This window comes from Populus trichocarpa, chromosome 12, assembly GCF_000002775.5.
Source record: "Populus trichocarpa isolate Nisqually-1 chromosome 12, P.trichocarpa_v4.1, whole genome shotgun sequence".
NCBI lineage: Eukaryota > Viridiplantae > Streptophyta > Magnoliopsida > Malpighiales > Salicaceae > Populus > Populus trichocarpa.
Window position 1 is genome coordinate 11,366,931 of NC_037296.2, and position 14,141 is coordinate 11,381,071.

Sequence of the window (14,141 nt, forward strand, 5' to 3'; positions counted from 1 at the left end):
CAGGAAGCTCCATGGTTTTCATCCATGAGCGCCGCCACACGAGTGAGTGCCTTTGATTCTACAGCAAAGGAGTAATATCACCTTCACTCTCTCAATTTCCATACTTTTTATCTCTCTCTCTTTTTCTTCTTTTTTCTTTTCTCACCAAACCCAGATAACTCACCCAAATGTCATTAAGAAATTATAAGCTTTAATGTTATATAATTTTATGGGATTTGACTTTGAAATTGAATGGCATCAATCTATGCACTTCTTTAAAATCCATTGATATAACTCGGTAGAGCCTTGATGTCTCGAATATCGCAGCTTGCAGATAAACCAAAACTTTTATCTCTTCCGTGTGAAATAGTCACCACTGATCTCTAGCTTTTTTTTCTTCTAGTATTATAGACATTTTAGACTTTGGCATGTTTTATTATTATTATTATTATTTTATTATTGTGGATATGTGTATCCGCTTGTGTTTCAATTAATTTTACGAATTTTAAAATTAATAATTATATAAACTTTTGATCATCTTGAGGGAACTCAAACTAATAATTAAAAAATAAATCCAAGTACCCACTATATATTAAATGGCACATTCTATTTGATGATAACCTTATCTTGCCATGCTATGTATTTTCATGCACAATGCTAAGGTAGCTTCAAATATTTAAGATATATATTGTTTATGATAGAGGAAGCATAATATTAAATAATATATTTATTTTTTATTGTATAAATTATTTATAATCATAAAAAAGTGAGAGTTATGGTTAGCCTAAAAATGTTTAATCACTTATAGTCTAATTATTTTAATAATAATAATAATTAGTGAATTTAATAAATATATTAAAAATGATATGGACTACCCATGCAATAACACCAAGAATCTATTAGAAATACCAATCAGACCCATTATAAAATCAATGATAAAAAAGCTGAAAGAGCCATTAAATAAGTTTGTTCAACATGTTAGGCCAGAATTGACTTGGGAGAGACAACCTTGCATATGGGGCAACGATTTTCTAATTCATGAAGGAATTAAATTTGGAAATTGTGCTTCCTGTTTCTACATGGAGGCTTGGCAATTAATTAAGAGTTTCCATCTTATGCAAGGAATATTAATTACAGCAATAAGAGTTTACTTCTGTGGAAGGGATTAATTAATTAAATCCTGGAGAATCCTATTTGTTTTTATATTTTAAAAATATTTTTGAAAAAAATTAAAAAAATTTTATTTTTTTTACTTCAAATTAATATTTTTTGGTATTTTCAAATCATTTTGATGTGCTGATGTTAAAAATAATTTTTAAAAAAAAAAATATTTTAATGCATTTTCGAATAAAAAACATTTTATAAAACAACTATAACCACATTCTCAAACAGTCAATCAGATTCTCAAATAAACTTTTAAAGGGGGAGCTACATAAAATAGCAGATTGCTTGGAATTTTTTCCAAGTTTTGAAAAGGAGTTCAAGCTCTACAGGGAAAGGCATGGCCGACATCAACATTCCAACTTAGGGGAGGATTATTTAAGCTTACAAATTAAATATCCTAAGCCTAAGAATGAAACTACATGGGGCGGAAATTACTGCTACATTCAGATATGATTTCCTAGCATGACAAATAGGTATAAAGTTAGCACTTTCCTTCCTAGTTTATCTAGGACATATATTCGGCCTTACGCTTGATTTAAATAGGGTTTTAGGTTATTTCATCTTATGTTTTATTCATATTTTATGGAAGCAATAATTTTCACATCAACTTTATTTTTAATTAATTATTTTCAAGTTTTTAGGTTTAATTAATATGTTTAGGTTATTTTTTTAAGTTGATTTAATTCAGCCCACATGTTTTGGGCCCAAGCTTTAAAGTTTTAGTATAAATATTCTATGTGTAATAATGTTTTAGATTTTTTTGAATAATACATTGATTTTGTTGTATTGAGGTATTCTTGTACTCTTTGGTTCTCTAAATATATAATTGAATTTGACTTATCTAAAAATAATTATTTTCTTGGCGTATTTCTTATACTTTTCATTTGCAATTTACTAATAATTGGATAGGGATTTATTTCAATAGTGTTGGTATTTTGATTCAGGTAATCGTTGTGTCATGCTTCTATCAAACTTGATTTTTAGCTTTTTGAGATTGTGTTAATCTTGATTGTGAGTTACGAGAACTCTATGTCTACGAGGTTCGCATCAAAAGGTTTTAATATTGTAGGAGTTTTTTCACATTAATTTAAAGTAATATGGACTCCTTGGACACAAATATGACTTGAAGATACCTATACTCAATTTAATATAATCATGTCTTTATGAGATTTAATTTGACATGACAAAAATGAATTTCATCCAAAATTATTTTTCAATTCTAAATTTTACTGTCCAAATCATTCATATTGTCAAAACCTATACATAGTGAAAAATATCTTATGATAAACTAATGTATCAAATATTTTGGTATCATCACTCATTTCATTTCAAACGAAGAGAATGAATTTTATTACATTTGCTCTTACATTTAAAATAATTTAAAGTTTTTTATTTGTTCTTGCTAAAGTGGTAAAGTTGTAATTTTGAAAGAAATGTATTTAACACTCAAGAGTTAACTTGTTTGATATGATTAACTTATTTTATACTCAAGTTGTTTGCAACAACTCCTTTTCTTTTAAGAAGAGAGAGATTGTCATTTTTAATATGATAGAAAAACACATAAAAACTCAAACATCTTTTAATTCTTTTTTTCTTGTGTGAGTAAAGACCATGTGTGGTCTTTTTGCCTATAAATACCAATCTTTAACTTCATGTGAAAAAGCTTATAACTTTATAATTTTACATACTTGATGCTTTAATAGTCCAAAAAGATTTCATCCTTCTTTCCATTCTCTTAAAGTTTTAAACTGTAAATTGCATCAAATTCATCTTTCGTATTCTTAAGCTAGATTACATCTCTTAAGGACTTGAGCTTATTCTTTGTAAATTTCTCTTTTGAAGTGTGATAATTATTATGAGAGTTTTATCTATTATGAGAGTTTTATCTTTGGTTGTGAGCCATTTGAAAGGTTTAAATCTTGATCCTTAAAAAGATTGTGATTGTAAGGTTTTCTAATATTGATCTCGAAAAAAGATTAGTATAATCTGTAAGCTCTCATCCGTTAAGAAGACCGTAATTTGATAATAAATATTTGAATAGAGGTTCAAGAACTAGAGTAGACAATTGCCTGAGTCACTATAAAAATTGGTATATTTCTTTCAGTATCTATCTTATTTCATTTGTGACTTGCTTAATTATATGATTGTTGTTGTTGAAATTGAGATTTTAATTTTATAAAAATATCAAACATTCAATTTAGCCCTAATTCACCACTTTTTAGGCTATTTTAGACTTTCAATTCAAAACCCTTTAATTAGTCCAAAAACACTAAATTAAACCAATAATTTTTTTTCTCTTTCGACCCCAATCTGCTCTTCCATGCAATTAAAAGGAAAAAAAACTACCACCATCGAACTCCTTTTATCAAATGGAATTTTTTTACACTAAGCTTTACTATTTTGGCAATTAAAATCTTGACAACAAATAACTTTCTCTCTCTTCATTGTTTTTAAGCAAGTTCCTCTCTCCTTTCTCTAACCCATAGACTGAATTGCAACAAAAATAAACTTTCAAGACAAAAATAAAAGTTTTCATGATATTTTAATTAACCATATATTTTCTATGTTTTTTACATTTTAGTCTTCTATCTTTTAATTCGTCATGTGTACGGTAATTTGAAGTCTAGTTAATTTTATCTAATTAGGCTATAGAAGGATGTAATTAGAAGAAACAAAGTTCAAAATGAAGAAAAAAAAATAATTTGTTTAGTCGTTTTGTTAATTCTAATGCTATTTATGGTCATGTTTGGACCTCTTTTTTAAAAAAAATTGGCTTTAATTTAATTTCTTTTATGTTTTCAGATCGTTTTGATATGTTGATATTAAAAATCATTTTTAAAAATAAAAAATATTATTTTGATGCATTTATAAATGAAAAACACTTTAAAAAATAACTAATATTATACTCTCAAACACACTCTATGTCAGTTACTGCAAACATGGTCTTTTGAGAGTTTTTTTCATATGATTTATTTGATTAACCATATATTTATAGAAGTGTTTGCGAGGCAGTAAGGGTGTTCACTGATATAGGTTGGTCAATTTTGGGTATATAATTGTATTCAACCTAACTTCTAATATTTTATCAACTGTAAACCAGATCCATTAAATTATTTTTTAGACTCGAGCTAGTTTGATATATCGAGCTGGGCTAAATTTTTTATGGGTTTACAGATATCCATGAGCTATGATAAAATTTTTGTGGATATTACATATATCAACGGGTTAGATTTATATTGCTAATTTTTATAGGTTAAGCTTAATTAGAACTAAGATTTGTACTCAATAAATTAGTCCCAAAATTCATTATAAATTGTAACAAATAATTTAGACCTAATATATCAATTGAATCAATTAACTAAAATAAATTAAATAATCAATCTAGATGGACTATACAGGTATATGAGTTGGATGAAGTTGATATATAAAGTTTTAAAAATCCTTCATATCTATTTTTTAGATTGGTTGACATAATTTTCTCATCCCGGAAACCAAGGCGAATAATTGGTTCTCAAAGACCTATTGAGAGAGGTGCATGTTGACCTGTTTTATGCTTCATGCCTGTATCAAAGATCAGTAGGAAGTGAAAATTTTTGCAGCCCACAGTATTCAAAGATGAAGACTAGATAATGATAGCACAATCTGCAAAGAAAGAATTGGGATGCATATGCGTAGACAGTATATTGAAACAATGTAGCTAAGATGGGAAACTCAAAAGCCAAAGCTGGTAATTGATCATTGATGGGTCATCAATATCTAGAATAATCCTTCCTTTTTTCTCTGCATCTCCGTAATCTCCAAGTTTTTGTGATGTTTAAATTCTCAATACCACAGCTAGAAAGAATTAAGCGAAGTTTGCCAGCGTGCATCTTAATGGGAAGCATAAAGTGAAAGAACTTGACGTTTTTTCTTTACCTTGTCTCATGATTTCATCGTTCCCAGTGTATAAATGGTGCATTATGTCTTGGAACGGAAGAAAAGCAGACAACTTGGTTTAGTCCCACAAAGTGCTGGTTTCTTTGCTTTCATGCTTTTCTAGCTTAAATCACCCTTATCATCACAGTCCTATCTAAACATTCTTGATCTAGCCAATGCCTGTTCTGCCAAATTCTTCATCACCCTTGATCATTGTGAATAATAGAGTGCATTAGATTGTCTGCTGTCACTCTAGATTCTTTATCAGATGATAGTGAAGGATCGGCCGAGAGGAACTTGGACAAGGGTCTTTCTAATATAGTATTTGATCAGAATCAGCTCAAATCCATGGCGGAAAGGACAAGCTTGGTTGGAGAAGAGGACTTGCTGCAGTTATCAGTGCTGTCTTCAACTATTAATATTATTATATTTTTTAAGAACATTATTCTCTTCTAAACTTATTACAATGGCTACTGAGATACATCATGCACGATTGTATTTAATTCCTCTCCAAAAGATGGATTGCACGTTCGGATAGTATGGTGAACACAGACAAGTCAATTGGCCTAAAGTTTTCTTTCTTGTTGCTCCGCACATGCAATGCCATGTTGACAGGATGTTTTATCATCAATTAAAGAAGAGTATTTACATTGAAGTTTCCTTAACGACAGTAAGCTTTCAAATTGCAGGCAGCAATGGCAGTGCTAGTGAGTCAAGTGCGTCTTGCAAGGGTGTTTATCCCATTGAAGGGGGGCCTCCAAGCCTCTTATTGTTTTGCCCCATGGTATCATGATTTTTAAATTACTCTGTGAAGTTTGAAGGAGTTGAAATTATATATAAACAAATACCAGAGTCATCAGATAACACACAGTCCCTACTGTCATTGAAAGCTTGTATTTCCCCCAAATATACACAATTCCCTTAAGTGGGATTCGCCTGTTAGGAAAGAAAAAAGACCCAAAAAACTATCCCAAACCTTTCTCAGGCCTGAAATGAAAACTAATTACTCAAATTAACAGCTTCTAGTCTCTATTCTATGTCATTTTCTTCATGGACACCTTACATTCCTTCCAGGACCTCCATAGTAAAAGTAAGTCCCCCAAACACTGTTTCTCCCTTGCTTTATATTATAACAATTTGAATGATCAGCCAAGAGATGTAGATTTGCTAGAGGGAGCAAATTGTTATCCCAATCCACCACCTGCAAATTCCTAAAATAGGATGCTTTTCCAAATCCCTCTTCTGCAAAATGACCACTGCCCATCTGTGTTGATGTATGGAACCCTGCTGATCTGAAGTTCACAATTTCCCCTCCAAATTGTACCATGCTTGCATGACTTCTCAAGTGGCTGAACAAAAACGCTGGCCAATATCCTACCAGGAGTCCTGATCCAAATTCCAGCCACCAATTTCCATGCTTTGGGTCCTACATGCCACCAATTTCCAACTTCTCAGTACTGTTAGGGTAGATGATTAATGTGTGCCATCACATCAAGTACTTGCTTTTATATATATATATATATATATATAACATGATGGACTTTCCTTGTTAGTCAAATTGTCCTACGTTCTAGTAATAATCATATAAATAGAAACGTGTACATAAATTAAGTTTGATTAGTGTCTAAAACATAAAAAAAAAAAACTCAGGCTGAAGAGACATAAGTAAATTTAGTTGAAGAAATAAAGATGAACATATAAAATAAATTAATATAAGATATTTTTAGAATAAATTCTATATTTTCCAAAAAAAAAAATAGAAAGTATATGTATTTATATTCTTATTATATGTGCTTCCAAACGGTAATTAGATTGTGTTTGTTTTTCATCGGTTTTTATATTTGCGGTGAAACAAACATGGTTAGGTATTTGGTAACAAACCAAACTGTAGTTTATAATGCAGGATCCACTAAAAATTTGAGTTTGAAATGCAGTTGTTATGCAGCAGTTTCTATATATTTTTTTAACTAAGTTTTGTAAAATCCTGTTTGTTTTTACGTTTCAAAAGTGCTTTTGAAAAAAATTATATTTTTTTATTTTTTCTTTGCTTCAAGTTGATATATTTTTTGTGTTTTCTGATCATTTTGATGCGCTGATATCAAAAATAATTTTAAAAAAATAATAAAATATTATTTTGATGTATTTCTAAGTAAAAAACACTTTGAAAAGCAACCACAATCACACTTCCACCAAACATTTTATATATGTTTTTTGATACACATAAACTTCTACCATATTTTTTATCAAATACATATCTAAATCCAACTATCACAACTAATCATATTTTTTTAAAAAATTATAATTATAAAAGCTACTTGAAAAACATATATACTCTTGGAAAAGAAAAGGAAGAAAAAGAAAAAGAAAAGGAAAAAGAAAAAGAAGACAGCAATGCAAACGCAAAGGAGAGGAAAGAAATGTGTGGTTTTACCCTTTAAGACCTTAAAGCCAGTTGGGTCAAGCTGTTGAAGACACTAATTAAAAAAAAAGACATCAAAGAAAAGCTGACCCCATCTAGGAAAAAACCTTCGAAGAAAAGTAAAAAAGAAAGAAGAGAGATTCTTACATTTTAATAGTATGATTAGGGAAAAGAACCAAGAAGCCAAGATAGATGTTCCAAGTCAAATTTATTAACCAATAAGCATTACAGGTCAGCTCAGACTACCATAGTTACTGGATTTGACAATGATGTTTTGTTTCTCAAGTATTTTGTTTAAAGGAAGCAAATTATAAAGCTTACCACCAAGTTAACAGTAAAAACTGCCTCAAAGCTGAAGACTTTGATGCTGTAGATTTGATTCAAACAATACAGTACTGTACCTCATTCTCAACTACCATTCATTGACCAGAAAAGCTCACCTTCCAAATCATCAAGCCAATATCAAATTGTCTGCCATTGTAAGATGATCTTGGAGATATCGCAGCTCCAATGGCAATCTTGTTGTTTGTTTGGACAAATCCAGAACATAGCAAGTTATAGCATCCAGTAGCTTGGTATGCATCGGTCTGCAAATCCATTAATTCCAATTGGCCACTGGTTCACATTTCCTTAAACTATGGAAGGGATTTCAAGACAGAGAGCCAAATAACAAGACTTACTGTCCAATAAGTGAAGAATCTAGGGTAATTATCTCCATATAAATCTGGACTAACCTGAAGACACATGAAGAAGGAGTCAATTTCTTAGGCACCCTATTACTGACTGAAACATGACTCAAACACCAATTACAAAAGTGAATTATGTTAGCATAATCAACGTTGAGATCATTTTGAACATGGTCTAGCGTATAAAGAAGATTCTTGCCTGCCAACCGGCTTCTATGGTATTAAGATCATTGCCGAAAGAGCCAGAGATGACCCAGATTTGTGATAAGCTGAATTCATATTCACTGGTTACACGAGGTGACCAGACATTTATGCTTGCCTTCGCTCCAAAATACTGGTCTCCGTTAGCAAAAACAACTGCATGCTGTAACACATAACATTATTAATACCAACACTAGGATATTTCTACAAGCACAGGCACAGCATTTTTCAAGGTCCATTATTTTTTTTGTCCTTTTTGGTGCAATAAATTAATGGCAGAGGGCTCTCTCTGTAATTGAAAACAACAACATTTATTGTCCTGCCACATTTTTTTTTTCTCACCAACCCATTTTTCACTGTTTAATTTGGCATGGAAATGAAATTATCATTTGTAACTAAAAAAAGATGGAGGGTTCTAGGAATAACTAGAAATGACAGATTTTCCAGTGAGTTGTGACCATTCTGGTTCAACTAATCCAGAAAAAGATAAAGAAAATGACCTAGAAAGAAGATAATGAAGCCCTTTATTAAGTGACTGGTTCATCATGGTTATCTGTTTGTTAGTTCCACTAATAACATTGCTTTTAGAATTTGCAAATTCTTGTTGCCAAATACTAACTAACCTCATGACCACTGCCTTCTGAGTCTCTTCTTACATGTCGTCTTAATTTTCTGACAAATCTTTTAACAGAACCTACTCTTAAAACATCTTTTACTGTGGTTCTTCTTATTGGAACAGTTCCTTCTGGGCATGATTCACCCGAATCTGTCCAGAGCTGATAGCTCTCAGCCACTGTCTCTGTCTCTCTTGTTTCATTGCCTTTCGGCCTCTCTGGTGGATCCTGAATTAATGTAGATACAATAACAAAGATCAGAATCACAAGCTTTTCAAATACCAACAAAAAATCAAGAATGGAAACTGTTCAGTAGAAATAAACAGAAAAATTACCAGGGGTTTCTTTCCTCTAAGCTCTGGATGGTCAAATGCTGGTTGAAGATGAGATAGAACACAGTCTATTACATCACCATCAGGGCTCTAAACCACAAAACGAGGAACCAGATCACTAAGAAAACATATAACACAAAACCAGGCAAATTCAACTAACATTGAAAGAGGGGGGGGGGGATAGAAAAGAAGAATGAAAAGTCAAAACAAAGTAGTACCTGAATTGTCTTGACTGCAGACTTGTTGATCTTGTTGAGAAAAGCATTGACTCTCTTTAGTCTCAATATTTCTTTACCCGGCCTGAAAGTTTGGTTGGCTAATAGCCGGTTACCGGAATCTGACTCAGCAGCTGGTACAGACAAGACAGGATAAATAGAAGAAGCAAAAACAAGAAGGAAAGCAACAAAAATAGGTATCATCGAGTGAGTGTCAACAGAAGTAGAAGCAGCCATTTTTTAGGAATGTATGTGTTGGTGTTGGTGTTGGTGTTGTTGTTTTTATTGCAGAAACAACTTGTGTTTGTTTACATTGGTGTTGTCTTGTTGTGTGAAGAATACAGAATGGTTCACAATTCTGAAGTTTTGTCCATGGATATGAATCTAACTTCATGTCCATACAAAACAGAATCACCACGATTCAAAAGAAGAGAACTACAGCTGGTTTGTTCACTAGCTAGTTCACTTTTTTCCATAATATATATATAGAAACCCCCGCTCTCTCCTCCAACTCAGATTCTGTTGTCTTGGTGTGTGGTCTGTCACACAAGGCATGAGCTTATTAAAATAGACCACCTCCATGGTAGAGTTGTGCTCTTACCAAGTATTAATAACTACCACAGGTTGTGGTCAAAGTACATAGAATACATGTGGTTATCGTACTAGCATCTTATGAATTTTACTCTTCGGTTCGGTATGATTCTGAAGGGAAAGAAAGAGAATCATGAAATCTTGGTCCTTTTTTTATATATATTTTTTCCATTTTTGTCAAAAATGGGCATCACACTTCATGCGAAGATACATATATTTTTTTAACTTACAATAATCTTATGATCTTAATTTTTCTTTTAATACTGCAACATTTATGACAGTTCAACCTTGATGAAATTGTAACGGTAACTCACTCCACTTCCGATTCTGGAATATGAAAGATGGAGATAATTATCCCATCTGTGTGCAGCACAACTATTGGACTGAAAAAGAAAGGAGTTATCATTCATGGCACTGCTAACATTACCACTATGAAGTGGGAAACTATGCACAGCACATTCCTGCAATTTGGTGGGCCAAATGTAATGATAGTGTTAGAGAACTCATGATGATGAATTATATGGTTCCCAGTGAGTAATTTCCTTCGATTTAATATCAGATTATGGATAACTAAAGAGGTCCCCTGTGATGATTTCATGGTAGACCAAAGTAATTGAAAATTAGTGAACCATGTGCCCCTTGCGTCGCGGTTAAAAAGTTTAATCATCCCTTCAGATTCCGATCCTTATCCTGGAAATACATGTTCGTTTATTAATTAGCGTTCAAGGCTGAGCCTCTGGGGATGAAGACTGTCCAAGGACATCTCCTATACGAAGTTACTTCCTACCTGCGCATAAAACCAAACTAAATTTGGTGTTCATGGGAGTTTAGTGAACAGTCGAGTGTAGTAAAACAACTGTGATTGCTTGATGGGGGAGAAAGGACTAATTAATGTTACCTGACCTAGCCAGATGCCTGGAAACTTTACATACCTAGCTAATAGTAAAATGTCCTAGGAAAGTTACCCCATCAGGTAAAACCTGATGGTAACTTGTGAAACTCTTTAAATCGAACAAACAAGACCAGTTTCTGCCTGGTATGAAAAGGGCTGTTGAACATGGAATATCGTTGCATATACTTTGGTGAAGAAATTCCCGGACAGAAAGGCTGAAAAATAGCTAGAGTTAGGATGAAAAAGTGATCCATCTTAATGACTTTAAGAGACTTGATCCTCCATTAAGCTCATCACCATCATTTCTATGCCTAGTCCTGAAAATAAATTAATCATCGCAATAATTTATAATTAATTAGTCCAGCCTAGGCCCCATGATGTCAATGATGTCACCATCTATGACATGTGATGTCATGGTAAATTAGGTTAGACTTGAATGTACATAACAGACTTCATTGCTGCTGGAAATAACTTCAAATTTATGACTCTTAGGAGAAGCTAGATGGTGAAACAGGATTCTCTAGGTTTACCCTACATTCTCGAAATCAGTGACCTAATAAGGAAAAGATTGACACCTGCAGGGGGGTAGTGGGGTGGAAGTGCTCTGTGGTCATGTTACTTCTTCTCCTGTATACTGTCTCAATATATCATGCCATTGTTTTGTCTCATTATACACTAATTGATCTGATCACATTAGCACTGCTCCATTCCTATAGGATCATCGTTAATAATTCATAGTAGAAGTCAGAGGAGTGATCAGAAGATGCTGTGTTAACATTGTAGGTATGCAGCTTAAAGCAAAGTGAACAAATACTCGACTCCATTACAACGCTGTGGTTTCTTTAGACTGAGCTTGACATGGTATACATGGGAGCAAAAATGTATGGGGCCTTAGCATGGTTATACTTTATAGAGTAATGGGGTATGATGCCTCCCACTTTGAGATATATACTTCCCTTTGATTAGTTACAATCCCATTCTTTATTTCTCTCTTCTTTTCACACACTTCCACTCACAGCCTCACCCACCTCTGCAAGAAATAAAAGAAAAACTGGTGAAGAGTATTGGCCCAGTGATGGTCACTCTCATAAAAAAACACAACTGGCAGTGAGATTATTAAGGAATTTGAGTGTGAGCATGCTCCTTTTTAAAGCTAGTCTAAGGGAATAGATTCCAGCCCCACAATCTAGAAAGAATGCGCATAAGATTGTTGATTTTTTTATTTTATTTTGAATGGAGCTAACATTTATCGTAGGATACACCCATCTTCTTAAAACTTGTGTTAGTGACAGTCCATGAAAGGGAAAGAATTCTATGATGTCCTTTGATTATTGCCACTGCATAATTATAAGGCTGCCAAAGCCATGATTTTTTTCACAGGAGACGAATAACGAAGTAAATAAAAAATCAAGGCAAGGATAAAAATATGACAAAGTCAAAAAGAATTGGTGACTTTATGCCTCAAAATTTGCTACTCTCAATATATTGAAGGCTAAAGGCAGAAGTACGAGCATGCGGTGTAATAGCTTTTTTCAAGTTATATCGTTTCGATTCTTTTTTCATTCCTGTGCTAGTCACCGAATAGATTATTAATACCACATTATAATGCATGCGATGCTTGTTGTAGCAGTCTTTGGCTAAATAAACAACCGAACCAATAATGAACACATAATTGGCTTGTGATGAGGGTTGTAGATACGCTAATAAGCTGTTTTTCAACATTTTTTAGGGCACAATCATCAAAATACATGGTCCGAGAAGATCAGCACTGTTTGCCTTCAGTAATAAGCTGTTTTTCAACATTTTTTAGGGCACAATCATCAAAATACATGGTCCGAGAAGAGCACTGTTTGCCTTCAGTAATCCGTAATGTGCAGAATGAGCAAGAACACCACATCTTAGTGCGTGCTTTTGATGGATGAAGATGAAATAGGTCTCCTGTCGTGGATGTGGAGACCATGTGTTGTTTTCTCAGTGATGTAAAATGTGCAACTCTTAATTATCACTATTTTTGTGGGGGGAAAAGCTGAAAATATTGTAGTTTTCTAAATGGCACACTAGAGAACCTTTCTGGCATGAATGGACAAAAATCTTGGGAGACTATCAAAGATATATATATATATATATAATCCAAGATGGTATGCTTTATAATCACAATATGGCCGTGTAGGTCAAAAGGTTCCTATGGCATCATTACCCTGACATGAAATGGATAACAAAGAAACTCAACTTGAGATTTCGATAAACATTCTATCTAATGAATTCCCGTAAAATTCAAATAGTTTAAAAATAAGATTTATATGTTATAAAATTAGTTAATTTTTAGTTTTAACAATTTAATTTATTTATTTTTTAGTAAAAGTAACTAGTAATTTATACCTAGTGCTTGGTAGCCAAGATAACTAATGACTGATACGTATAAAAAAATCTTATTTTGTAGATTCAGGCATAGTGCCGAATCCAATTAATTCAAGTAATAGTTTGGGCCCGTTTCACTTGGCAAAGGTTTTTTAGTTTATTAAATCTGAATTTATTAGTAGCCCTCCAAGTCTTTGTGATATTCAAATCTTTGTAATATTGATACGCAAAGACTTGTAAAAATATTTAGCTACCATGACAAGTTCATCGAAATTTCTTCATTAAAAAAAGGATAAAAACCCCAAGTAATAAATTGAAAAGCCCATCTGTAGGGACATGCAACATGGTTGAAAAAAATTTCTAAGTACATAGAGGGGAACCATGGAGGAACCTATACATAGAAAATTTTTGTAAGAGATGGAGAAATTCATGAAGAAAGAGGTTGTATTAAAAATTTCTAAGTGGTTGGAGGAAGCCAATAAAAACCCATATTTTTTCTCTTTATTTTAATCCATGATTTGCCATGAATAGTTAGTTCAACAGTACTACTTTTTAAAAATGAGGTGGTCGGAGAAGTTCGATTTTAAGTTTGTTTTTTTCCTATCTTATAAATTGGAAGGGAAGGAATGGTAATGTAAAGTACAAAACTATGTAATAAAAAGATTAACGGTGTCCATTTTCTTTTAAGATTAAACTATGTAAAGTACAAAACTATGTAAGAAAAGATTAAACGGTGCAAAACCATCATGATTTTTTAATGCTCATTTTCTTTTAA

At 32.5% G+C, this 14,141-nt stretch overlaps 1 protein-coding gene across 1 annotated transcript; it reads right to left on the minus strand.

Annotated features, from left to right (window-relative positions):
• Positions 1 to 5,914: 5,914 nt before the first annotated feature.
• Positions 5,915 to 10,190, minus strand: LOC7458069 (uncharacterized). The gene is made up of 7 exons (XM_024581952.2): positions 9,529 to 10,190; positions 9,314 to 9,400; positions 8,988 to 9,206; positions 8,363 to 8,527; positions 8,158 to 8,211; positions 7,918 to 8,064; positions 5,915 to 6,484 (listed from the first exon to the last, which is right to left on the minus strand). The coding sequence occupies exons 1-7, from the start codon at positions 9,760 to 9,762 to the stop codon at positions 6,107 to 6,109; spliced, it is 1,284 nt and encodes a 427-aa protein (XP_024437720.1). The 5' UTR covers positions 9,763 to 10,190; the 3' UTR covers positions 5,915 to 6,106.
• Positions 10,191 to 14,141: the final 3,951 nt, after the last annotated feature.